Source organism: Rhincodon typus, chromosome 24 (genome assembly GCF_021869965.1).
Source record: "Rhincodon typus isolate 14 chromosome 24, sRhiTyp1.1, whole genome shotgun sequence".
Classification (NCBI taxonomy): domain Eukaryota; kingdom Metazoa; phylum Chordata; class Chondrichthyes; order Orectolobiformes; family Rhincodontidae; genus Rhincodon; species Rhincodon typus.
Window position 1 is genome coordinate 22,557,221 of NC_063355.1, and position 25,000 is coordinate 22,582,220.

At 41.0% G+C, this 25,000-nt stretch overlaps 2 protein-coding genes and 1 long non-coding RNA gene across 3 annotated transcripts in view; all 3 read left to right on the forward strand.

The window, feature by feature from the left end:
* Nucleotides 1-23,344, forward strand: part of LOC125485989 (kinetochore-associated protein 1-like) — a 24,460-nt gene extending 1,116 nt beyond the window's left edge. The window contains exons 2-8 of the mRNA XM_048611716.1: nucleotides 2,469-2,546; nucleotides 11,428-11,462; nucleotides 11,561-11,668; nucleotides 18,587-18,677; nucleotides 21,450-21,502; nucleotides 21,594-21,706; nucleotides 23,248-23,344. Of these exons, the coding sequence (XP_048467673.1) occupies nucleotides 2,469-2,546; nucleotides 11,428-11,462; nucleotides 11,561-11,668; nucleotides 18,587-18,677; nucleotides 21,450-21,502; nucleotides 21,594-21,706; nucleotides 23,248-23,344 (575 nt within the window). The remainder of the gene's footprint in view (nucleotides 1-2,468; nucleotides 2,547-11,427; nucleotides 11,463-11,560; nucleotides 11,669-18,586; nucleotides 18,678-21,449; nucleotides 21,503-21,593; nucleotides 21,707-23,247) is intronic.
* Nucleotides 2,982-5,088, forward strand: sem1 (SEM1 26S proteasome subunit). The gene is given in 3 exon segments (XM_048611394.1): nucleotides 2,982-3,032; nucleotides 4,871-4,922; nucleotides 4,925-5,088. Coding segments are annotated over 3 exon segments (267 nt in total).
* A 208-nt stretch (nucleotides 23,345-23,552) lies between the features above and the next one.
* Nucleotides 23,553-24,537, forward strand: LOC125485931. Its single transcript, XR_007264637.1, has 3 exons — nucleotides 23,553-23,653; nucleotides 24,235-24,278; nucleotides 24,472-24,537. It is a non-coding gene; the product is annotated as an uncharacterized LOC125485931 (long non-coding RNA).
* Nucleotides 24,538-25,000: the final 463 nt, after the last annotated feature.

Below are 25,000 nucleotides of genomic sequence, written 5' to 3' on the forward strand. Positions count from 1 at the left end.
TGCTTTATAAATACTTCTAATAAACCTATTTGGACATGTTACAAAATACCTCCAACACAGTTGGGATTTGAACCCAAATTTTCTGGCTCAGACATAGGGACACTATTATTTACCAGAACAGCCTGAATCATTGATTTGTGCCCATCTAATGGAATGCACAAGTTCAATGATAATTCTTTGCTCTGTACTTTTGGATATAAAGCCAAGGATTCAGTTTTCCAAATGTAATTGTCGTATTTATTGTACAACTTAAATAATCTGTTTTACATGCAGATCGAGGTCCCTTTCTTCCTCTCCGTTTTAAATGTTACTTAATTGAGGCGCACTTTAGTTTTCTTGCTTCCACATCCGTTTTTCACATTTTTCTACTCTGTGCAATCTGTGGCTAATTTATGTCCTCCATCAGGTCTTGTCAAATCTACCACACATTTCAATTTGCGATTGTCAGCATATTTTGACATTGTCCCTTCAATTCTCAATCCACATAATTTAAGTCTGATAATTAATGCTTGTGGTAAATATAAGAGTAACCAAAACACAAATTCCAATGGAATTCTATTCATCATACGTCTCCAATATGACAGACTTTATTTCCCCCTACTCTTTTGCATTCTTTCTTGCAGCCACCTTCGGTGTAGTTGACCACATTCCCTCTAAGTTAGTTACAAATGAATTTAACTTGCTTAGATGTTACTTTATCAAATGTTTTTTGGAAAATTCACCTAAACCAGATAACCATTTGCTTTGACTATCCTCTGTTATATAGAAAGTTTTCTCATTCGCAATTTGCCTTTTAGATCTCTGCGTGAGCAGGACTTAATTAGCTCTTGTTTCTGCAAGTGTTTCAATGTTAACAAAATGTGCTGGGTTACCTCTTTCTGTGCATAACCTTCCTATAGTTCTGTGTTGTTTAATTCCAAACCATTGTTACATGCTTCGGTATTTCAGTAACAACTGAAGTAAGACTAACTGATCTAAATTTATTTCATTTTCACCTTTTTTTTATGAAAAAGAGCATTTGATTCAACACCTTCCAGTCCTTGGGCACTTTTTTTCCCTTTCCAGTGGAGATCTGTAAAATTATGGTCTGTGCTTCAATCATTATTTTCCTTGACTCCCTTCTGGGTTTCTGGTGTTTTTATCAGCAGTTAGTGATCTATCTATTTGGAGTTTGACAAGTTTTATAATAACGCTTATCTTTGAATAATAGCCTATGGCAACATTCTTTAAGGTGATTCTAAAGTTTTGATGTTATTTTCTGTGAACACTGAGATAATAAAGATTGTCCCCCCCATCTCTTGGCTTTACTTCCACTATGGCTCTTCTCTTACCACTGAAGTACCAGTAGAAAATCCTTCTACTTTTCTTCAATAGGTTTAGTTTAACCTATTACAAACAATCTCTTCTCTAATGATGCCAGACAAGAGATATTGCTGGATACTCCACTACTTTGGAGTATTAAGATCAGTGATGCAATTCTTTCTCGTAATTAAATGTACTTAGTCTCCAAATGATAATCAATGCTTTTCTCAAAATAAAATTGTCATTTAAAAGAAAGTTACTGTCTTTGCTAGGGTGAAAATTTACAAGATCTGTCAATTCTTAGTTTTCGGACATTCCCATTTTCGTCACTCCGTAATTGGCTATGCCTTCAGCTGATTGGGTCTGAAATTCCCTCCCTAAATCTCAGCGTCTTTCTTCCATGGTTCTGTCCTTATAAGAAATGCTTGAAAACCTATGTTTGTGACAAAGATTTTGTCTGCCTGTCCTTATAATTTCTTAAAATGGCACCGTGCCAAATTGATCATGTTCACTAAAAGAAAACCAGAGAACTGCAGATCCTGTAAATCAGAAACAAAAACAGAAATTGCTGGAAAAGCTCAGCAGGTCTGGCAGCATTTGTGGAGAGAAATCAGAGTTACCGTTTTGGGTCGAGTGACCCTTCCTCAGAATGGTTAATTGATTTTTCTCCAGACCTGAACTTTTCCAGCAATTTCTGTTTTTGTTTCTTATCACGATCACTGCTGCTGTGTGGCACATTAATTTGCTTTACTTTTTAAAATTGCTGTATAAATGCAATCTATTGTATTTGTAGGAATTTTGTTTCGGATTAAGACCTTTTTGAAATTTTGCTCGAAATGCAATTTATATTAATCTGGTCTTTTTCTGTCTTTACCTCCCTCTTGCTTTACATTTTACTTCATTTTCACAAGCAGTAGAGATAGGAAAAAGTTATTTGTTTCTTTCTTGGGGAGAGGGGCGGTGGGCGTCAAGTTGGTCTTCTTTTTCTCCTTTGCTTGGCTTGGCTTGCTTCAGTCAAGCAGGCAGTGATCAATTTTTGCTTAGTATTCAACGGCAGTTGGTAATTATCTGCTTGGAGAAGTTGAATTAAAAATTTCTGTCCAAGGTGATGTTCCTGTTCTTTACAATGATGTTTCAAAGCTGTAATTTTTTTATTTTTCTTTTAGGCTCCTATTATATGGTCCTGCTAACTAACAACGGCTTCTTCTGGGTTTCATGTCTTCAGCTTGCCAAGCTTCATCAAGGTAGAAAAGCATTTAAATGGTTTTTTCATTAAGATTCCAATGCATTTTAGAAAGGAACAAAAATATGGAGAGAAAGTGAGGAAAGGTGCAAGAGTTTTGGAAAGGAGTTCTGGCAGATATGATTTAAGAGTCTTTCACTCAAAGTGGTGGTGTGATGCACATAGGACTACAATTGGAGGACTAATATAAATGGCAAGAGCTTGTGTTTGTATAACACTGCTAATATAATGAAGCATCCCAAAGATAAAATAAAGTATGATACCAAGCTGCATAAGTAGGTATTAAGTCAGATCAGCAATAGCTTGATCAAAGAGAGAGATTTTAAGGCATACCATGAACAGGAAACTGACGTAGGGAAATTGTGCAGGGAGGATATTTTGGTGCTTGGGACTTGGCGCATTGAAGACATTACCACCAATGATGCAGTTGAGCGCGATGCACACAAGGTCACAATTGGAGGATATCTTGGATTGGAGAAGATTGGACGTAGGAGGAGTGAAGCCATGGAAGGATTTGAAACAAGGATGAATGTTTTGAAATCAAGTCATTGCTTGACTGAGAGCCAAGGTAGATTAGTGAGTACAGACGTGATAGGGAAATATGCAGTGGACTATGATCTGGACAGCAGAGTTTAGGATGCCCTCAAGTTTTCAACTGGTGAGACATAGGAGATTAGTCAGGAGAACTTTCAAATATTTGAGTCTGGAGATATTGTAGGCACAGATGAGGGTTTCAGCAGCAGATGAGCTAATACAGGCTAAGTCAGGTGATGTTACAGAGCTAGAAAGACACAGTTAGTGATGACACAAGTAAGGTTGAATGCTCATTACGGGATGAAATATGACACCAAGAGTGTGAACTGACTGGCTTAGTCTTCAGCTGTTGTCAGGAAGAGGAGTGGATTCTCTTGCTAAGAAGTAGGGGGCAGCACTGTGGCTCAGTGGTTAGCACTGCTGCCTCACAGTGCCAGAGACCTGGGTTCAATTCGGGCGACTGTCTGTGTGGAGTTTGCACATTCTCCCCGTGTCTGCGTGGGTTTCCTCCACGTGCTCCGATTTCCTCCCACAGTCCAAAGATGTGCAGGCTAGGTCGATTGGCCATGCTAAATTGCCCATAATGTTCAGGTGGGTTAGGTGGGTTATAGGGGGAATGGGTTTGGATGGGATGCTCTAAGGGTTGGTGTGGATTTGTTGGGCCAAAGGGCCTGTTTCCACACTGTATGGATTCTATGGAAGAAAAACAGAGTTTGGATCTGGGACCAAAAACAGTGGTCCCTGATAATTAGCAGTCGGGGAAAAGTGAGTGTAGAATATGTGGTTTCATTCTTCCCAGTATTAAGCTGGAGGAAACTGCATCATCATTATTTAATGTCAAACAGGCTCTCAACATCTGATTGACTGTGAGGTTGAGAGCATTTATTAATAAAGGAGATCTGGGTGTCAACACATTATGTGTATAAATGTGGATGATAGCAGAAATGGGTAGCATGTAAATAAGAGCATTTTGGGTGATTCCAAATATCCAGACTGACAAAAAAATCTATTTTTATAGAAGTTCTATGTATACCCATACAGAAACAATTTAAAGAAAATCTAATGGAACTTAAAATAGATGGTCTTTTATAAATTTGCAAAGGGCTTTCTTATTATTCTTGAAGTGGCAGAAGTTGGACTAGAGGGATTGAAATGAATTTTTGGGCAATGGACACGGAAAAAATATTTATGACATTCCAAAGGCGAATATTTGTCATTCCATTTATAATACTCATGTGAACCTTTAAAAGGTTTGTTGAACAATGTAAAGACTTATCTTTCATTCTGGTTGTCATCCCTATGTAAATATGCTTCAAAGTAAAGTGCACAATATTTTACTCTGAATTTAAAGATGTAAATCTGTTTTTGGATAAGTCGTTGTTCTCAAGAATGCAATGTTTTTGCAAATTCATCTGATTTCAAGTGGTATCTAGTTATATCAAATTGACTCTTAGTTCAGTTTACACTTCCTGTGCCATGTTGTTGTCTCACTTTCTAGTCACATCTGATCGTTTATTTTCAATATTTCAGTTTGTTTGAATTCTAGCTGGCTCTTTCTACTCCCACCCCAGTTCTGTTGTTCCCTTTCCCTGTCTCAACTCAAGCCTTTAATTTTACTATTCATTCATGGAATGTAGGTGTCGCTGGTAAATTCAGCAAATGTTGCCTATCTCTATTATCCTTGAAAAGTGATGGTGAACCACCCTTTTAAACCACCGCAGACCATATGGTGAACATTTTTCCACAGTTCAGTTAGATATCTGAGCTTGGCGTGGGGCTTCTTGCCGAAAGGTGTTAGAGAAGAAGGTGCCTGTCGACATCAGCTTGTTGGACGAGGATGTTGAGTCAAGGAGTTCTCCGCTGAAGACTTGCCTGGTTTAGATGAAGATGCCCATGTCTGGGAAGATAATGAAGATGATGACAATGTTAATGATGATTTTTCTAACCAGTTAAGAACTGAATTAGAAAAAATTGGATACAAGATGGAAACATCATTGGTGAAGTTCTGAAGGACAAGAATGTTTTGAAGATGTAGAAGAAAGAATTCTGCATTAATGTTTAAATGATTTGTGGCAAATGCAACACTGGAACATGAAATGTTATTGAACATCCTTAGCAAAGTGGGTCACAATCTGTTTTTGTGAATTTTCCTTTTTTATTTCCATAATAAATTGTTTTGGAATGTAAAAGAAAAAGGAGTTTCAACATTTTGATTCATTGATAATGAAGGAGTGCAGTAAAATGCTAAGTTAAATGGCGTGTGACTTGTAAGAAGAACCTGCAGCAGGAGGTGTTCCCATGCACATTTTGCCTTAGTCTTTGTGGATGCTTCAGGTTTGCAGGCTACTGTTGAAGAAGCCTTGTCAAATTGCTGCAGTGTTTCTTATAGATAAATGCTAAAGTGTAATGAGTTGTTGGGTATCTGATTGTTTAGGATAACAAATGTGTTGCCAGTTACTGGCCTGCTTTGATTTGAAAATTGTTGAACATCTTGAGTGCTATTGGAGCTGTATTCATGCAGGCAAGTGAAGAGTCTTCCATGACATCCTGATTTCTGACTTGAATATGGTAGACAGACTTTGGAAAATCATAGAATCCTGACAGTGTGGAAACAGGCCCTTCGGCCCAACAAGTCCATACCGCCCCTCAGAGCATCCCACCCAGACCCATCCCTCATAACCCACCTAATCTACACATCCCTGAACTCTATGGGCAATTTAGCATGGCCAATCCACCTTGTCTGGATATCTTTGGACGTGTAGGAGGAAACCGGAGCACCTGGAGGAAATCCACACAAACACGGGGAGAATGTGCAAACTCCACACAGACAGTCACCCGAGGGTGGAATCGAACCCGGGTCCCTGGCGCTGTGAGGCAGCAGTGCTAACCACTGAACCACAGTGCCACCCCAGACCTGCTGAAATTTTCCAGCAATTTCTGTTTTTGTTTAACAAAATTTGATCAGAACTCAAACTGTTAAGTTTGCGCAAGACCTGGCTGAGAACCTATGTCAGGAAACATTTACAGATTAAGGATACAACTTCGCTTCTGATCTCTTAATGAAGCAGCTGATTCAGTCACCAGTGGTTGTAGGAAAAGGCTTGGGCTCAGGCTTGATGGGTGAAATTAGTTAAGAGAAATTCATCTAGATTGGCTCAATATTTTTCAATTTGGAAATGGCTGCTTGACTGAAGTCCTAATAAAATACGCAGATGTCATCCAGGAAGATCTAGGGACTATCAAAGGAACCAAGGCCACCTTGCATGTTGACCAGGGAGCAATTTCATGATTCTGCAAGGCCCACCCAATGCCATTTGCTCTACGGGAAAAAGTAGGGGCCGAAATCAGAAGACTTGAAAGTGAAGGAATCATCGCACCAATCCAATTTGCGGAATGCACAGCAGCAGTTGTACCAATTTATTTTTCCCTTTTTGGAGCCGTTCGCCTTTGTGAAGATTTTAAACAAATATTAAACCACCTTTTGCATCTGGATAAGTACCCAATTTCCCGGATAGAGGATTTATATATAAAGCTGGCAGGGGGGCTGTCCTTCACGAAGCTGGACATGCACCATGCTTTCTCACAGTTGCGGTTTGGTGAGGATTCCCAGAGGTATATTGCAATTAAAACCCGTAAGGGTTTGTACCAGTATACAAGACTGCCATTTGGGGTATCGTCAGCCTGTTCAATTTTTCAGTGGAAAATGGAGAACATTTTGCAAGGTCTACCTCAGGTCGCCATTTATTTAGATGATGCGCTAATAACAGGGAGGACTAAAAAGGAATACTAAGAGAACTTGGACATAGTCCTTGCACGTTTTTCTGAGGCGGACATATGCCTAAGGAGGGAAAAATGGAAGTTCCAGGCCCCGCCCCAAGTGATATACTTGGACTACAGAGTGGACAAAACCGGGTTACACCCATTGGAAGATAAAGTGAGGGTGATCAAAGGCGCTCCACCTCCTACGTCTGATCAGGAGTTTGGGTCATTTCTTGAACTGGTAAATCATTATGGAAAGTTCATACACAACTAGCCTCCATACTGCCACTTTTGTATTAACTCCTAAAAAGGGGTCTGCCTTGGAAATGGTTGTGTAACCAAGCCATAGCTTTCAGAGAAGTGAAGAAACAGCTATCAACTCTAAGGTGTTGGCACACTATGATTCCAAGCAAGATCTGGTATGACATGCGATGCCTCCCTGTACAACATTTGGGTGGTATTAGCTCATATGTGACCCAATGCCTAATAGTATATGCATCCTCTGCTAGGTCTGCTTAAAGAGGACGAAATGGTGCTGCCCATAGCTTCAGGCCAAATTCGATAGTGGGATCTAATACCAAGTGCCTATAATTACAAGTTAGAACATGGTCTGCGAGACCTGGTAACCAATGCGGATGCATTTAGCTGTATCCCATTGGCAAATACATCACCGATGGTACTACCAATGGAAGAGTCTATAATGGTTGTAAATTTTCTGTACACACTTCCAGTCACAGCTCACAGCAACTGCCAACATCATCAAAGACACATCCCACCCCTGCAATGCTCTCCTACAACCTTTCCATCAGGCAGAAGATAGATAAGCTTGAACATGTGCACCAGCAGGTTCAAGAACAGCTTCTTCCCTGCTGTGCTGACTGATGAATGGACTCTCTAACTTCTAACAATGCTGATCTTGCTAATGTTGATCTTGCATAGCGCATGCTCTGTGCGATGTAACCTGTATGCCTCTGTCCTAGTTTTTTTTTCACCCTATGATCTGTATGTCCTTGCTTACTATGATCTGCCTGTACTGCTCGTAAACAAAGCTTTTCACGGTATTTAGGTATATGTGATAATAAATCAAATCGAAGAAATATCCGGTCCTGGCAAAACTGAAACAACTGGTGGTGATGGGGGAAACCAATCACTGTCACAACCAGAACTGAAATCATTTTGGACCCAGAGAGACCAGCTCACAGTAGAAGAAGGCATATTGTTATGGGAGCACGAGTGACTCCCCGGAACAAGGGTCACTGCCAGATACTGGTTGAACTCCACCAGAGTCATCCAGGGGTTTCCAAAATGAAGATGTTGGTGAGAAGTTATGTCTGGTGGCTAGGATTGGATGCCAACAGAGCCACATTGGTGGGACAGTGCCCAGTGTGCAACAAGGACAAAATTTACTGTCAGTATCTCCCCCACATCCATTGGAATGACCAGGTAAACCCTGAACTCAGTTACATGTCAACTATGCAGGTCCTTTCATGGGCTCAATATTCTTCGTCATTGTAGGCGCCCACTCAAAGTGGCTGGATGTGCATAGAGTCTATTTGTCAAATGGGGACAACAATTGCAAATCTGCGTGCATCTTTTTTGAAAGCCGGACTCCCGGAAGTGCTGGTCACAGATAATGGACCATCGGTTACCAGCAGGGAATTTGAGAATTTCCTAAAGTTGAATGGGATTTGACAAACAAGGACAGGTCCAAAACATCCATCAAGTGATATAAAGAGCAATCCAAAGGCAGGCTACAACCTCACTAGATATCAAGCTGTCATAGTTCTTATTTGATTATAGACCCACCCCACATGCAACTGCAGTGCTAGCTCCAGTAGAGTTGTTAATGGGGAGAAGACCATGCACTGGGTTAAATCTGATCTTTCCGGACCTGGGGGAGAGGAGGAGGAGGAAATGGCATCAGGAACGCAATTGCTAGACCCAGGTGTCCAGCCAACGAGAGAAATGGTTTATGACAGGGGATGAAGTTTGTAAGAACCACGGAAATGGCCCTTCATGGGTTAGAGACATGGTCGACGCGAGGTCAGCACCAGTGATGTATAAAGTTTGGGTCAGTGCGACGGTTTTGAACAAGCATGTGAACTACATGAAAGCCGCAAATTCTCAAATGGTACAGGAACAAAATGTGCCCTGCTCCTCAGAATAGTTGGAAATGAACAGGAACTGTGGGTTCAATGTCTCCGGTAAGCATGGACAAGACTTCTGAATCTAAGCTGGATGTTATTGATGTTGCCGCATCAACGCCATTGGTGGCAGAAGAAGAGAGTGCATTCCTACAGAGGTGTTCCTGGCACAAGAGGTGATCTCCTGTGCGTTACATGCTGCCCATATCGGACGCTGAATCAGAAGCACCTGATCTAGTGCTAAAATGTCCCAGGAGGCTCTCCAAGAAAAATGACTGGCCAATGTCATTGGACTAAGTGGGAGGAATGTAGTGATTGTAACAACGCGAGCCAGCTGGTCAACATAAAATATGAGTTCCCTGATTGGGGCTGTTAATCTGTTCCAATGAGGGAGACCTGGCTGACAGAAGTAAAGAGGAGTGTTAGAGAGCCTAACACCCTGGATGTTGACTCTGATGAGGCTGTGCCAGAGTCAAGGACTTTTCACATGAAAATAAAGGGTGACTTCGTGACGAGACACTGGCCTCTCTGGAATTATTTCATTAAGGTTGTATGTTATAGAGTCATACAGCATGGAAACAGACCCTTCTGTCCAACCAGTCCATGCTGAACATAATCCCAAACTATACTAGTCCTACCTGCCTGCTGCTGGCCCATATCCCTCCTAACTTTTCCTATTCATGTATCTGTCCAAATGTCTTTTAAACATTTAATTGTACCCACATCCACCACTTCCCCAGGAAGGTTATTCCATATGCAAACCACCCTCTTAAAAAAAATTTGCCTCATGTCTTTTTTTTTTAAATCTCTCTCCTCTCACTTTAAGAATGTGCCCCTAGTCTTGAAATTCCCCATCCTAGGGAAGGAAAAGACAACTGCCATTAACTCTATCTATACTAATTATTTTATAAACTTCTATCAGGTCGCCTCTCCACCTCCTACGTTCCAGTGGAAAAAGTCCCAGCCTATCCAGCCTTTCTTCATAACTCAACCCTTCAATACCCGGCAACATCCTCGTAAATCTGTTCTGAACCCTCTCCAGCTTGATGATGTCTTTCCTATAACTGAGCAACCAGAACTGGACACAGTATTCCAGAAGAAGCCTCACCAATGTCCTGTACAACCTCAACGTGACTTCCCAACTCCTATACTCAAAGGACTGAGCAATGAAGGCAAGCGTGCCAAACGCCTTTTCAACCACCCTGTCTATATGTGACGCAAACGTCAAAGAATGATGTACCTGCACCCCTAGGTCTCTCTGTTCTACAACACTAGCCATGGCCCTACCATTAATTATATAAGCCCTACCCTTGCTTGTTTTACCAAACTGCAATTCCTATTTGAACAAGATCCCTTTGTAATCTTAGAAAATCTTCTTCACCATCTACTATGCATGAATTTTGGTGTCGTCCGCAAACGTACTAACCATGCCTTCTATATTCTCATCCAAATCATTTATATAAATGACAAACAAAAGAGGACCCAGAACCGATCCCTGTGGAAAGTAAATCTTTCCTTCTCATATTTCCTGACTGCTTAAAAGTAACAGCTATGGGAGAAACTGATAAAATTGAAAGCAATGGTTCTAGAGACCCCATTTTCTTGACTGCAAACAAGCTGAGCTGTGCATTAAATTTGTTTTGATTGTCAAGAATTATTTTCACAGTGTGGTGAACAGTATTACTGAGCATTTTAGTTTCTGTGAATTTATTTTGGAAAATCTAAGTATTAATTGTTCCAAGTGAAATAGAGAGGAGGTGAAGAGAAGCTCTGCAGTGTTCTTTCGACTTGAAGCCCTGCTCCAAAACCTTGCAGCCCATGAGCAATATTCTGTTATCATACTGTTGCCATTCTCTCTATGCACTCCATGCCTCCTCCAATAAGTCTTGAGATGCATGTTTCATAAGCCCTTCCCAAAGTTTTGAGCATTATTTTTACGGTGGAAATGCATAAATGGAAACTGAAGATGCGGGAGAAACAGAGTCTGCCTGATAGTTTAAAAGGACTGTGGGTGAGTAGTGGTGGGTACATCTACAGCTGAGCCCCATATTCTTCTGTCCTGTTCTTTTCTGCCCATCCCCACTCCGTTCCTATGTTCCCATAATTTGTGACTAGAAATTCATCTTGGGTCATTGTGAATGAATGCTAGCCCTGTACCCCTGACCCCATAACTCTGAATGCTTTCAGATATCAATAACTTTTCAATGCTTTTGAAACCTAGAATCTTCTTCAAATTATTCCTCATACTTGACTTCCAAATTCATGCCACCATATCTTGGGTTTTCTATCCCAGTTCTTGTATACCTTAGGCTTCCATCTATGCTTGTGACTCACTGTTCATCATAGTGTTGTTAGGAATTAGATCTGTTGTTTCATTTAATCTGCTACTGATTTAATATTTCTGTCTCATTAATTGTTTATCATTTCTGTTTTTCTTCGTTACAGCAATTGAGATGATGGACTTTGATACAACAAAAGCAGTAAGACCTCAAAACTTTTAATGCCATAATGCTACCTCATAATCCCACAGGAAAATCAGCTGTGACACCTGTTTTACAACTTGTTTTTATCTCTTTAGCTAAAGGAACAGATCAAGATCAAATATGTTCAGACTGACGATAAACACACAGATGGCTGTAACCATGCAGTGATTGACAGTTCCAAATATGTGAAACTGCTAGTTGGGGTAAGTGGTTTCCTTCAAAATGATTTGACATTTTTTTGCAAAATCTAAATCATGATTTTTAATACTAGTATTGAGAATGGGTTTTTCACTGCTGAAATAAAATTACCTAAGGACAAATGTGTTCTGTGTAAATGAGAAGACTTCAGTATATAGTTATAACGATATAATAATATTCATCAGTAATTCAGGGTATATAACACAATTTTAACAATTTAACGATTAAAGATTTAACAATTAAAATGGAGTCTTATTTGATCTGATTTGTTCTAGTTAAGAGCACCATTTAAGGTCTTTTTCATGGATAAAAGATCTAAAGCAGCAATTCTTGATAATTGTAATAAATTTACAGTTCTTACATTAAGTTTGTGGGCAATTTAAGTTGCTTATTCACTTCTGAATTCAAATGAGAACCCTATTTAAAATCACTGTGTGCAATTCTAGTCTCCCTGCTATAGGAAGCATGTTGTGAAACTTGAAAGGGTTCAGAAAAGATTTACAAGGATGTTGCTAGGGTTGGAGGGTTTGAGCTATAGACAGAGGCTGAATAGGCTAGGGCTATTTTTCCTGGAGCATCAGAGGCTGAGGTGTGACCTTATAAAGGTTTATAAAATCGTGAGGGGCATGGATAGGTTGAATAGCCAAGGTCTTTTCCCTGGGGTGGGCAAGTCCAAAACTAGAGGGCATAGGTTTAAGATGAGAGGAGAAAGATTTAAAAAGGACCGAAGGGGCAGCTTTTTCACACACAGGGTGGTGTGTGTATGGAATGAGCTGCCAGAGGAAGTGGTGGAGGCTGCCACAATTGCAACATTTAAAAGGTTTTCTGGATGGGTATATGAATAGGAAGGGCTTAGAGGGATATGGGCCAAATGCTGGCAAATGGGACTAGATTAATTGAGGATATCTGTTTGGCATGGACGAGTTGGAACGAAGGGTCCGTTGCCGTGCTGTATGACTCTATGACACTGTGCAATTGAACTTTGGGAAGGATTCTCCAAATCATGCACTGTAACTGTGGTGGAAGATCAGCAGATATTCTTTGCACTATTACATTATTAAAAGCAAACTGTTAAAACTCCACAGATGTTTAGCCATTTTGATTTACAAGAGTTGGCTTACCTCAGTGACCAAATGTGAAGGATTTACGCTAACCAAAAGACATCTTTTATACATCACAAGCAGAAGAGAATTTCAGGAAAAACAGTTTGTGTTGGATGTTCTGACTAATGAGAATATCTTCTCTATTTGAATGCTAAAGTGTTTGTACAACTGTCTTTTTTGTTGTCAGTATTTTGTTAAAAATAGAGACACTTGATTTTCTTTCTGCAATGCAAAAGCTCAGTACCTGAATATGTTCCCAGAGTACACTTGCTACTTTGAAACAAAATGTTTGGGCTGACAAGTGGCAAGTAACATTTGCGCAACACAAAAGCCAGGTAATGACAATCTCTAATAAGACACAATCTAACCGCCATCCCTCGACATTCAATGGTGTTACCATAACTGAATCTCCCACTACCAAAATCCTTGTGGTTACTGCAGATCCAGATACTCAATTGGACTCGCCACATAAATACTGTGGCTACAAGAGGGGAAGCGATGACCTAGTGGCATTATTGCTGGATCATTAATCCAGAGACCCAGCTGATGTCTGGGGGCCTGGGTTTGAATCCTGCATGGCAGATGATTGAATTTGAATTCATTAAAAATCTGAAACTAAGAGTCTAATGATGACCGTGTATCCATTATCGATGGAAAAACATGTCTGGTTCATGAGTTTCCTTTAGGGAAGGAAACTGTCATCCTTACCTGGTCTGGCCTATATGTGATGACAGACCTACAGCAATATGGTTGACTCTTAACTGCCTTCCAGGCAATTAGGGATGGCCTAATGGGGATAGACAATGGCCTCGTTGTATTATCGCTAAACTATTAATCCAGACACTGGGCTGATGTTCTGGGGGCCCGGGTTTGAGTCCCGCCACCCGCCACAGCAGGTGGCGGAATTTAAGTTCAATAAAAAAAATCTGGAATTAAGAATCTACTGATTACCATGAAACCATTGTTGATTGTCAGAAAAACCCATCTGGTTCACTAATGTCCTTCAGGGAAGGAAATCTGCCACCCTCACCTACATGTGACTCCAGACCCACAGCAATGTGGTTGATTCTCAATTGCCCTCTGAAATCGCCTAACAAGCCATTCAGTTGTACCAATTGCTACAAAGTCTGAAAGAAATTAAACTGGACGGATCACCTGGCATCGACCTAGACACCAGAAAAGACTAAGGCAGAAACAGCCCTGCGACCCTGCAAAGTCCTCCTCACTAACATCTGGGGTTTAGTGCCAAAATTGGGAGAGCTATCTCACAGACTAGTTAAGCAACAGCCTGATGTAGTTATACTCGCGGAATCATTCCTTACAGACAATGTCCCAGCAACAGCCATCACCGTCCCTGGATATGTCCTGTCCCACCGACAGGACAGACCCAGCAGAAGTGGCGGCACAGTGGTACACAGTCGGGAGGGAGTAGCTCCTCAACATTGACTCCAGTTTCAGGTTAAACATGGGCAAGGACACCTCCTGCTGATTACCACGTACTCTCCTCCCTCAGCTGATGAATCAGCACTCCTCCATGTTGAACAACACTTAAAGGAAGCACTGAGGATGGCAAGGGCACAAAAGTATTCTGGGTGGGGGATTTCAATACCCACCACACAGAATGGCTTAGCAGCAGTACTACTGGTCGAGCTGGTCGGGTCCTAAAGGACATAGCAGCTAGACTGGGTTTGCGGCAGGTGGTGAGAGAACTAACAAGAAGGAAAAACATACTTGACCTCATCCATACTGATCTGCCAGCTGCAGTTGCATCTGCCCATGATGGTATCTGTAAGAGTGACCACCGCACAGTTCTTGTGGAGATGAAGTCCCGCCTTCACATTGAAAATAACTTCCATCGTGTTGTGTGGCACTATCACCGTGCTAAATGGGACAGACTTTGCACAGATCTAGCAACTGAAGACCGGGCATCCATGAGGCGCTGTGGGCTATCAACAGCAGCAGAACTGGACTCCAGCACAACCTGTAGGCTCATGGTCCGGCATATCCCCCATTCAACCATTACCATCAAGCCAGGGGATCAACCCTGGTTCAATGGAGAGTGCAGGAGGGCATGCCAGGAGCAGCACCAGGCATACCTGAAGATGAAGTGTGAACCTGGTGAAGCCACCAAACAGGACTACTTGCACACCAAACAGGATAAGCAGCAAGTGATAGACAGAGCTAAGTGATCCCACAACTAATGTATCAGATCTAATCTCTGCAGTTCGGCCACATCCAGTCGTGAATGGTGGTGGACGATGAAACAACACACTGGAGGAGAAGGCTCCACAAATATCTCCATTATCAATGATGGAAGAGCCCAGCACATCATTGCAAAAGATAAGGCTGAAGCATTTACAGCAATCTTCAGCCAGAAGTGCCGAGTAGATGATCCATCTCGGCCTCCTCCAGTGGTCCCCAGCATTACAGATACCAGTCTTCAGCCAATTTGATTCATCCCACATGATATCAAGAAATGGTTGGAGACACTGGATACTGCAAAGGCTGTGGGCCCTGACAACATTCAGCAATAGTACTGAAGACTTGTGCTCCAGAACTTGCCACTCCCCTAGCCAAGCTGTTCCAGTACAGTTACAACACTGGTATCTACCTGGCAATGTAGAAAATTTCCTAAGTATGTCCTGTACACAAAAAGAAGGACAAATCCAATCTGGCCAATTACCGCCCCGTCGGTCTACTCTCGATCATCAGTAAAGTGATAGAAGGTATCCTCAACAGCACTATCAAGCAGCACCTGCTCAGTAATAACCTGTTGAGTGATGCCCAGTTTGGGTTCCACTCCGCTCCTCACCTCATTACAGCCTTGGTTTAAACATGGACAAAAGAGCTGAATTCTAGAGGTGAGGTGAGAGTGACAGCCCTTGACATCAAGGCTGCATTCGACCCAGTGTGGCATCAAGGAGTCCTAGCAAAACTGAAATCAATGGGTATCAGGGGGCAAACTCTCCTGTGGTTGGAGTCATACCTGATACATAAGAAGATAGTCGTGGTTGTTGGAAGTCAATTATCACAACTCCAGGACATCTCTGCAGGAGTTCCTCAGGGTGGTGTCTGCAGCCCAGCCATATTCAGCTGCTTCATCAATGACCTTCACTCCATTATAAGGTCTGAAGTTGGGATGTTCGCCAATTATTACATAATGTTCAGCACCATTCGCAACTCTTCAGATACTGAAATAGTCCATGTTCAAATGCAACAATATCTGGACCATACCCAGGCTTGGGCTGACAAGTGGCAAGTAACATTTGCGCCACAAAGTGTTCAGGGAGGTGTAGATTAGGTGGGTTATAGGCGGATGGGTCTGGGTGGGATGCTCTGATGTTCGGTCTGGACTTGTTGGGCCGAAGGGCCTGTTTCCACACTGTAGAGATTCTATGATAATTCTATGATAATTCACGCAAATGCCAGGCTATGACCGTCACAAATGAGGGACAATGTAACCACTGTCCCTTGGCATTCAGCGGTGTTACCATCACTGAATTCCCCCACTATCAATATCCTGGGGGTTAGCATTGATCAAAAATTCAACTGGACTCACCTCATAAACACAGTGGCTACAAGAGTAGGTCAGAATCTAGGAATACTGCGGCGGTAACTCACCTGACTCCTCCAAGCCTGTTCACTATCTACAAGGCACAAATCAGGAATGTGATGGAATACTCCTCACTTACCTGGATGACTACAGCTCCAACAACACACCAGAAGCTTGACACCATCCAGGACAAAGCAGCCCGCTTGATTGGCACTACATCCACAAGCACCCACTCCCTCCACCACCGATGCTCAGTAGCAGCAGTGTGTACTCTACAAGATGCGCTGCAGAAATTCGCCAAAAATCCGTAGACAGCACCTTCCAAGCCCACGGCCAGTTCCATCTAGACGTGCGATCAACAAATAGGTGGGAATACTACCACCTTCAAGTTCCCCTCCAAGGCACTGTGAGATCGTGTTCAAAGAACCAGATGACCAGGATCAGTGAGTGGTGAAAATAGCCTCTTTATTGTACGTTCACTGGGCCAGCATTTATTGCCTGTCCCTCATTGTCCTTGAGAAGGTGGCGATGTGAGGTGAAATAGAATCCCAAAATCATTGTTCAAAAGCAGCTGTTTTCATACAGATTTCAAGCATACATTAACATTCTAACACTTGAGTGTTAAGCAGTAGATATTGTTCAAAAACCGTTTTGCAGGAAATCAGAGATGGTTGAAACATGTGCTAAATGTTAGCGGTTATTGTTGAGTGTTAATGGTTATTTTAACGAGATTAGAGTGTTTGTGTGGTTTGTCCTTGCATAATTCAAAAGGTGTTAGTCTTGTTATCTTCAAGGTTAGAATTTTAAAGTTAGAAAACAGCATCTTGTGTTTTTTAAATAAAAGTCTGAGTTCCTATCAGCTTTGATTGTGGTTTTTATTTACTATCACTTGTTTAGTTATTTTCATGGTTGTGTCATCTGCGGGTTGTACTTACTACCATTCATTCATTCATTCAGTTTCGTGGTCACACCTGTTTTCAGTAGTGCTGTCAGTTTCATTCATTCATTCATTCAAGGTTGCACGGGTCTGGACATAGCGCTGTTAGTTTTATTGGTAGATTAAAGGTTGCTTACATACAGTGCATGGCATTTGTCAGTTTTATTAATGGGGTAAAGTTTTCTTATATACATGTTGAATAAAAACTTGGGACAAGTACCTGGCTGCATAATATACAGGAAAAGTCTGCAGGGAAGTAACATATTACTTTAAAGGAAGAGGGCTAATCCAATTATCACCTTTGACTAATACTTGGAGCTACTCTAGCTGGAGAGATAAATATAAAAGGGCTTGATCCTTAGGCAAAGATCCTTAGTCAGCACCTTCCAAACCCATGGCCACTTCCAACTAGAAGGACAAGGGCAGCAGATACAGACAACACGACTACCTGCGAGTTCCCCTCCAAGTCACTCTCCATCCTGACTTGGAAATATATTGTCATTCCTTCACTGTTGCTGGATCAAATCTTGGAATTCCCTTCGTTAAGGGCATGCGGGTCAACTTACATCATGTGGACTTCAGCAGGTCAAGATGGTAGCTCACCATCAACTTTTCAAGGGCGTCTAGGATCGGGCAATAAATGCTGGACAGACAGTGATGCCCACATCCCACAGATGAATTAAAAAAAGGAGTTATTACTATCTGTAGAAGAGAGGAGCATACTGGGATAAGCTATAACCATTTTATTGTTTGGTTACTTTTTGTCTTTTGCAGTTCTGTAGTAACATGCTTTTATGTCTCCACTTGGGTATAATGCCATGGTTGGAACTTTCTCCTCTCTTGAATTGGCAGGGTAATTCATACAATTGGCAAAAATTTGGGCAGGTTTCCAGCAGGGAGATGACCAACTGCTGCTGTCACTTTAGGAGCATTTCTGCTGCTCTAGGATTTGCTGCTGTTCATCCAGCAGCTGTGGCCTTTAAAGTGGCATTGCTCCACTCAGTGACTGCTGACCTTTTACTGGCAATTTCAGGCAGGGTGGGGTATTGCCATTCTGGGAAATTATTGACTAAGAAACCTGCCAGTTCTTCAACCTATGTATCTAATTGACACTTGATTTGGTGAGCTTTCTTATTGATTGGCTTGGCTAAAAAAAAGTGGAAATCATGCTCAATATAACAGAAATGAATGTATGACGTCCTCTTGTAATCTCAAACATAATTCTTGTGTTTTCAGGGCAACATTGTTTGACTTTATTGTTTTTGTTGACGTAGTTAATAAAACTGTTCAAAAGAGAGAAAAACTATTTTGTTCACGTATTATATTACAGGGCACAGGTGACTATGTATTATCAACATGGAACATATCTGCACTCAAGGACCTAGAAGTCAACAATGTGGTTGATTCATCCATAATGAAAGGTAAATGTGAAACTTGTCTGCCAAGAATCATCAGTTCAGCAAATCTTTGTTGGTATTGCTTTGTGATTTGTTAAAATATTTACAGGCCCTTTATATTGTGCAGCCTGTTATTTCTAGAGGTTGCTGCTGGTCCTGAGCTTTCTGATGCCTTTGTTCCTCAGTTTCTCTGCACCTTTGTTGTGCTCTGGCAACAGTAACCCTCGTTGTGGCTGAATCCTTAGGTTCATTTGGAATGTGACCAATCTGAAGCATTTCAGAGACAAAATAGGTCTGTAATAATGGGCACAGTTAGCATTTGTATTACAGACAAATGACTGTTCAACATAGACCTGAATATTGTGGGAGTTGGAGTACACCAAAAAGGAGAGCCTGTAAATGGACCTTTGACATAATGAACTTTATTTCAAGGTATGCCGCATAAGCCATGTCATGCAAATACATTAGGAGATTGGAAGTCCAGTAAGATTACTGAAACCTTTGCCCTCTCTCTTTCCCCCACTCCCCCAACATCATCCAAGAAAGGCAGTATTGCATATAAGGGCATGTTGTTACATACTCGTAATTCAAAGTGAAATGATATCTGTGCTGCGCCCTTGTGTAGCCTGAGACCTTCGATTCTGTTTGTAAATTGCGGCATTGAGGTGAAACGTTTAACATAAGTACTACGTTTAACATAAGTACTTCTGCTTCATAGACATGACAATGATCAATTTGTAATGTCTTCAAAATGGTAAAGATTGCTTATGGCCAGGGTTTGTATTTATCATATAGTTAAAAATTGTATGATTCATGTGCGGAATTCTGTGTTTATGCATGTCTTAAGCTGTAATGTGTAAGTACCAAATTAATGCAGTTGCTCCTTGAAGAACCTCATATCACTTACAAGTAGAGCCCGCTTCCTCAGCAGAAAAGTTATTTTACTTTGCAAACTCTAGGTGTGGTGGCAGCCATTTTTCATTTCCATTGTGCTTTTGAGATTTGGATGAGGATAGAAAGCAACACAGGGTGTGCTTTGTAGAGTGAGTCGCAGGCTCAACCTGTTAATCTAGATGACGCCACCAAACCTTTTATAGTTTGTTCTTTGCATTGCCTGTCAACCTCATCAGGCCTAAGATTCCTCATATTCCCGTCCAATGCTTTCATTTAAGTGCTCATCTCCTTGCATTGCCAAAGCTCAGCCCTGGTTCCAAGGTTAGTTATATCAACCAGTATGATGCACTGGTTCCCTTCAAAGCAAGGTGAACGTTGATTAGCACACTCCATCCACCCAGTCGTCTTTGCCCTCAAATGCACTATCGACCCCCACTTAATGTTGAGTTGACCCCCCCAACCATTATTGTTGCCTCTGCATCTCAGCATGTTGCTTCCAATCCCCACCAGTATACCGCCTCTAATTTGCACATTATAACAGTAACCCTGATTAATGACCCCTCCCCTCGATTTTTAGTGAGCAAACCTGCAGAACTGCCTGTTGCCACCTTCTTCTACTATGACTATAACTATGTTCTCACTCAAGCACTAAAACTTACCAATGTGTTTGAACATAATCACTCTCTTACACTCAGAGATAGCAAGAACTGCAGATGCTGGAGTCAGAGACAACACAGTGTGGAGCTGGAGGAACACAGCAGGCCAGGCAGCATCATAGGACCAGGAAAACTAATATTTCGGGTCGGGACCCTTCTTCAGAAATGGGGAGGGGGAAGGGAGCTGGGAAATAAATAGAGAAGGGATGGGGTTGGGGAAGATGGGTGGGATGGTGATAGGTGAATGCAGGTAGGAAGTGGTGGGGATTGGTCAGTGGGGTGGGTGGGGCAGATAGGTGGGAGAGAAGATGGACAGGTTTGTCTGGTCAAAGAGATGGGGATGAGAGGGAGGGTTGGACATGGGATGAGGCCATAGGTGGGGAGATTTTGAAACTGATGAATTCCATGTTTAGGCCTTCGGGCTGTAGGCTCTCAAGGTGGAATATGAGGTGTTGCTCCTCCAGTTTGCGGGTGGCGTCATTGTGGCACTGGAGGAGGCCCAGGATGGACGTGTCACCCAGGGAGTGGGAGAAGAAGTTAAAATGGTTGGCGACTGGAAGGTGGTGGTGTTTTTTGGTAAAGAGCGCAGATGCTTTGCGGAATGGTCTCCGAGTCTATGCTTGGTCTCACCGATGTAGAGGAGGCCACATCGGGAGCAGTGGATATAGTAGACCAAGTTGGCAGATGTATAGGTGAACCCCTGTTTGATATGAAAGTTTTTTGGTTTGGTATAATCTGTAAATTCAAACTTGCCAATTTTTCTTTCGTAACTAGATTAGGCAGAGTACAAATTAAAGATATAAATAAAAAGTGCTCTCTTAGGACCAGTTAGTGTGACTTTGTTTCAAATGTATCAAAGTTACTCCTGTTTCCGTAATGTGGACTTTTTTGTCCATTCATTTCACAACCGTTCCTGTACCCTTTTGTGAATAATGGCCACTGCTTTATAGAAATGTGTGGAATGTTGATCTGAAGACTCCTTTTAATAATCAAAAGTAATTTTTTGCTCCAACTTAATTCGGAAGCATAACAAACTGAGCGTTCAATGTTTAACAACAGAAAAAGGTCAGATTTAAATAAAGAATTTAGAAATTGAGAAAAGTTGACTGTTCGATCATTTGACAGGATTGAAATGACTGGACCTGTCCAATAGTTCAGTTTGCAGAGGAGGAAGGGATACACCTTTCACTGAAAATTTACTGTGCTATTCACTTAGAATATATAATCTGTATGTTTTTAATTTTAGGTGTGAAGAAATGTCAATTTGTTGGAAGTGCAATATTTGTCTTGGATGATACTGTAAGTTCAGGGCTATGTTTGTTTTAGGATAGAATGTTTTACTTAATACTTTTTTTTCTTTAAATTCTAACTTGCTTTCATTTTGGTTCAGAATTTTCTCAGTATGTGGGATGCATATGCTTTTGTAATGGTCTGGTACTGGCCATCAGTTCACATCCAGGATTTCTTGCTGACAGCAGAGGGAGATTCTTCTGCCATTAACAAGTAAGGGAACTTTTGACCTATTATAATAAAACAACCCTTTCTTCTTTTATAATCTTAGGTGTTTATTTTAACTTGACAACTTCCTTCGATTGTTTACTTTCCATGGAAATGGATTTACATTTAGCAGATTTGCCGGAAAATTTAGGGAAGAATTGAATATTTATAACATGTTTAAAAACTACTTATTTTCAACAATATCTTAATTGGATCAGTTTAAGTACAAGTGAAATGAACTGGGAATGCAACTGAATTGTGTGTATAGATTGCACTTCCTGAAGCACTCACTTTCTCTGTTCATTTCCATTCACAGCATTTTGATAAGAACTGATATTAGTATAAAACTGGGCTAAATCTTACATTTTTACTGGCTAACTGCCGGTGTTGTTGAGTTTCATGGAGGGTTTCTGTTCGTGAGCCCTAGTGCGTTTTCTAACTGCATCTTACTAAATTTGCCGCATTAACTATTGACGTCACTCCTATGGCACCCCCACATCTGATTTTAGCTCCACTCTACCAGTTGACTGGAACAACTCACCATTGTCGGGATATCGCAGAATAGATTCTCTTCTCTGGTATTGGCATCATCTTTTAAAAGGACATTACAAACCTGGACAAGTGTTGATAGTCTGGAACAACCCTGCACAGTTCCTGACATTTTCTCCACCAGATTTGGTAGAGAAGTGAAAATTAGCATCCCGCTTTGCCAGCAGGACCTAGGACCTAGAAATCCTGTTTAATTGGGTGTTGCAGAGACAGGACATCCTCTTTTCCCAAACCAGGCAAGGAAGCTATGACACCAGACTACAGCTAGCCTAGTCCAAGTTAATGCAATCTCAGCCATCTGGAAAAATGAGAGATAACAAGATATAGAGCTGGATGAACACAGCAGGCCAAGCAGCATCAGAGGAGCGGGAAAGCTGATGTTTCGGGCCTAGACCCTTCTACATCTGGAAGAATGGTTTGAGGAGCTAATTGGAGTGGGAGTGTGTAGGTAGGTGATGAGCTAGTTACCCACCATGTTGTAAGTGCCCTCACCACTTAAAACAAAACTACCTGGCAGGGGGCAATAAAGTCCAGTCTGCACCATTCAGCTCCATAGAAAATCTTCTGCAGTATGTTTGCTTATTATCTGCACATATATAATATATTCATTCTCTGTTTATTGTCAATGGTAAGTTGTGCATTCCATCCATGCAAACTACCATTAGGAGAAGAACTTACAGTTGCAGAGGCTTCAAGCTCTAGAGTTCCCTATTTATACCCCTTTTAAGCTTTGTGGCCATACAGCAACCCAGACGTTCATATGCAGTCCTAGCACAAGTCAATCCTTTAAGTTGTGTGGCCATGCAATGAAAAATGTAAGGGCCAAACACTTGAACGAAATGCACACAACAATAAAATGCCCTCCAATCCTCCACTTTACTCTCTTCTTAAATCCTACCCTTTTGACCAGCTTGCAGTATTGATTATTTCTTTCTTCACTTCTCCTATTGTTATCAGAGAAGCAATCAGTTTTAATTATTAATTTTATCTCCTCGTAGACAAGGAAATGCAAACTTGAAACTTGTAGCTCTGACAACTCCAGTGAATAAGCAGGTAAGGCTTTTCCTTCCAGATACAGACTGGTTCTCCTCATGAATTGTTGTTTCTATTGAGCAGAGCTGTAAATTTCCTGGATTTAAGTCATGCAAATCTGTTTAGAATGATATTTTTATGTTCAGAATGTTGGAGTTTTAGTGTTAATTTAAGGTTTAGTGCAAAGTATTTGTTTTCTCTTGGCTCCAGTAGATGGGTGTAATAAACTATTAATATTATATAAACTAGACTAATCTTTGATTTTTTTCATAGATGAGAAATCTTTTGGTGTATTCATTTCCAACAATGAAGCTGCTGTACTCCCTGGAAGTGGCAGATATTGCAGCTCTGGTTCAAACTGATGTTGGTCAGGTAGGAGATAATCAAACGTACATCTTCGATGATCTGGAAATATTTGTTCACTTTGTGAAATAAATTATAATAAAATGATACGTTAGTTTAAGAAATTTTAAGTTGTTACCTTCTAAATGTTCAAAACTACTATTTAGTAACAATGTGAGAAAGGATAATAGTGAAATCGCTCAGGCAGTTGAGTTTTTAATCATGTTTTGATGTGATGTCGTGATTAGCAGGCATTTTGCAAAATTATTCACTGTACTATTAACATTTTGCTGTTTGTTATGATGCCTTTTATTATATGTTTAGAAATAACCTCTCAGTTCTTTAGCTGCAAGATTACAGGTTAATATTGGAATTAAGTTTTGCTGGCATGGCTAAACTTTGTGGAGAGAAACACTATTTGTTCCTTCATTTGCTTCCCTGCCTTCCTTCTCTATAGCCAGTGGAGCTGAGATCCAGGATCTAGTGGTATGACAGATCCACATTTGTGTCTTGCCAGGCAATGTTTCAAGTCATTTCAGCATCAATGATCACTTACCTAAAATCTGTTCAAGTATTGCTTTGATGACTCACTTGTACTGTTTCTGATATAGGATACAATATATATTTTGGAAGGAGTTTCTGAAAATCAGAAAAGGTATAATAAATTTACCGCTTAAAAATATTAAAAGTCTTTCATGCTATATTACAATTATGTATTGTAAATTGAGTAAAAATATATGCATTGCAATTGTTGTTATATTTTATCCCATTGTATTTAAACCTCATTTGCAAATCAAATTAAATCCAGTTATTTCCAGGTAGTTATTTCATGTTTTCATAACTTACAGTTCACCTAATGGAATCATTTGTACAATAGCCATGAGATGTTTAACAGAAGCACTGCCAGAAAACAGGTAAAGAGTAAACTGTACAGGCTAACTCACGTCACTGTGAGAAATTATTTAAGTCGAACTCTCATTCTTCCAGCTATAATCAGACCATTTTGCTCACTGTCCATTATTAGTGCGATTGATTTGATGCTGTTGTTCTTCTGTCAAAGATATTTTTATTTTTCATGTTTCCAATTTTTGCACATTCCTCTCCTTCATACTATTAATCTTTACAGTGTGGAGCTGGAGGAACACAGCAGGTCAGGCAGCATCAGAGAAGCAGGAGAGTTGACATTTTGGGCTTAGACCCTTCATCAGGACTTGGGAGGGGGAAGGGAGCTGGGAAATAAATAGTGGGAAGAGGGATGGGGCTGGGGGAATGTAGGTGGGATGGTGATCCCCAATGGCTTCCAAACAACGTTCAGTACGCAACCGGCTCATCCCCAATGGACTCCAAACAACGTTCAGCTCCCACTTTTGACAAACT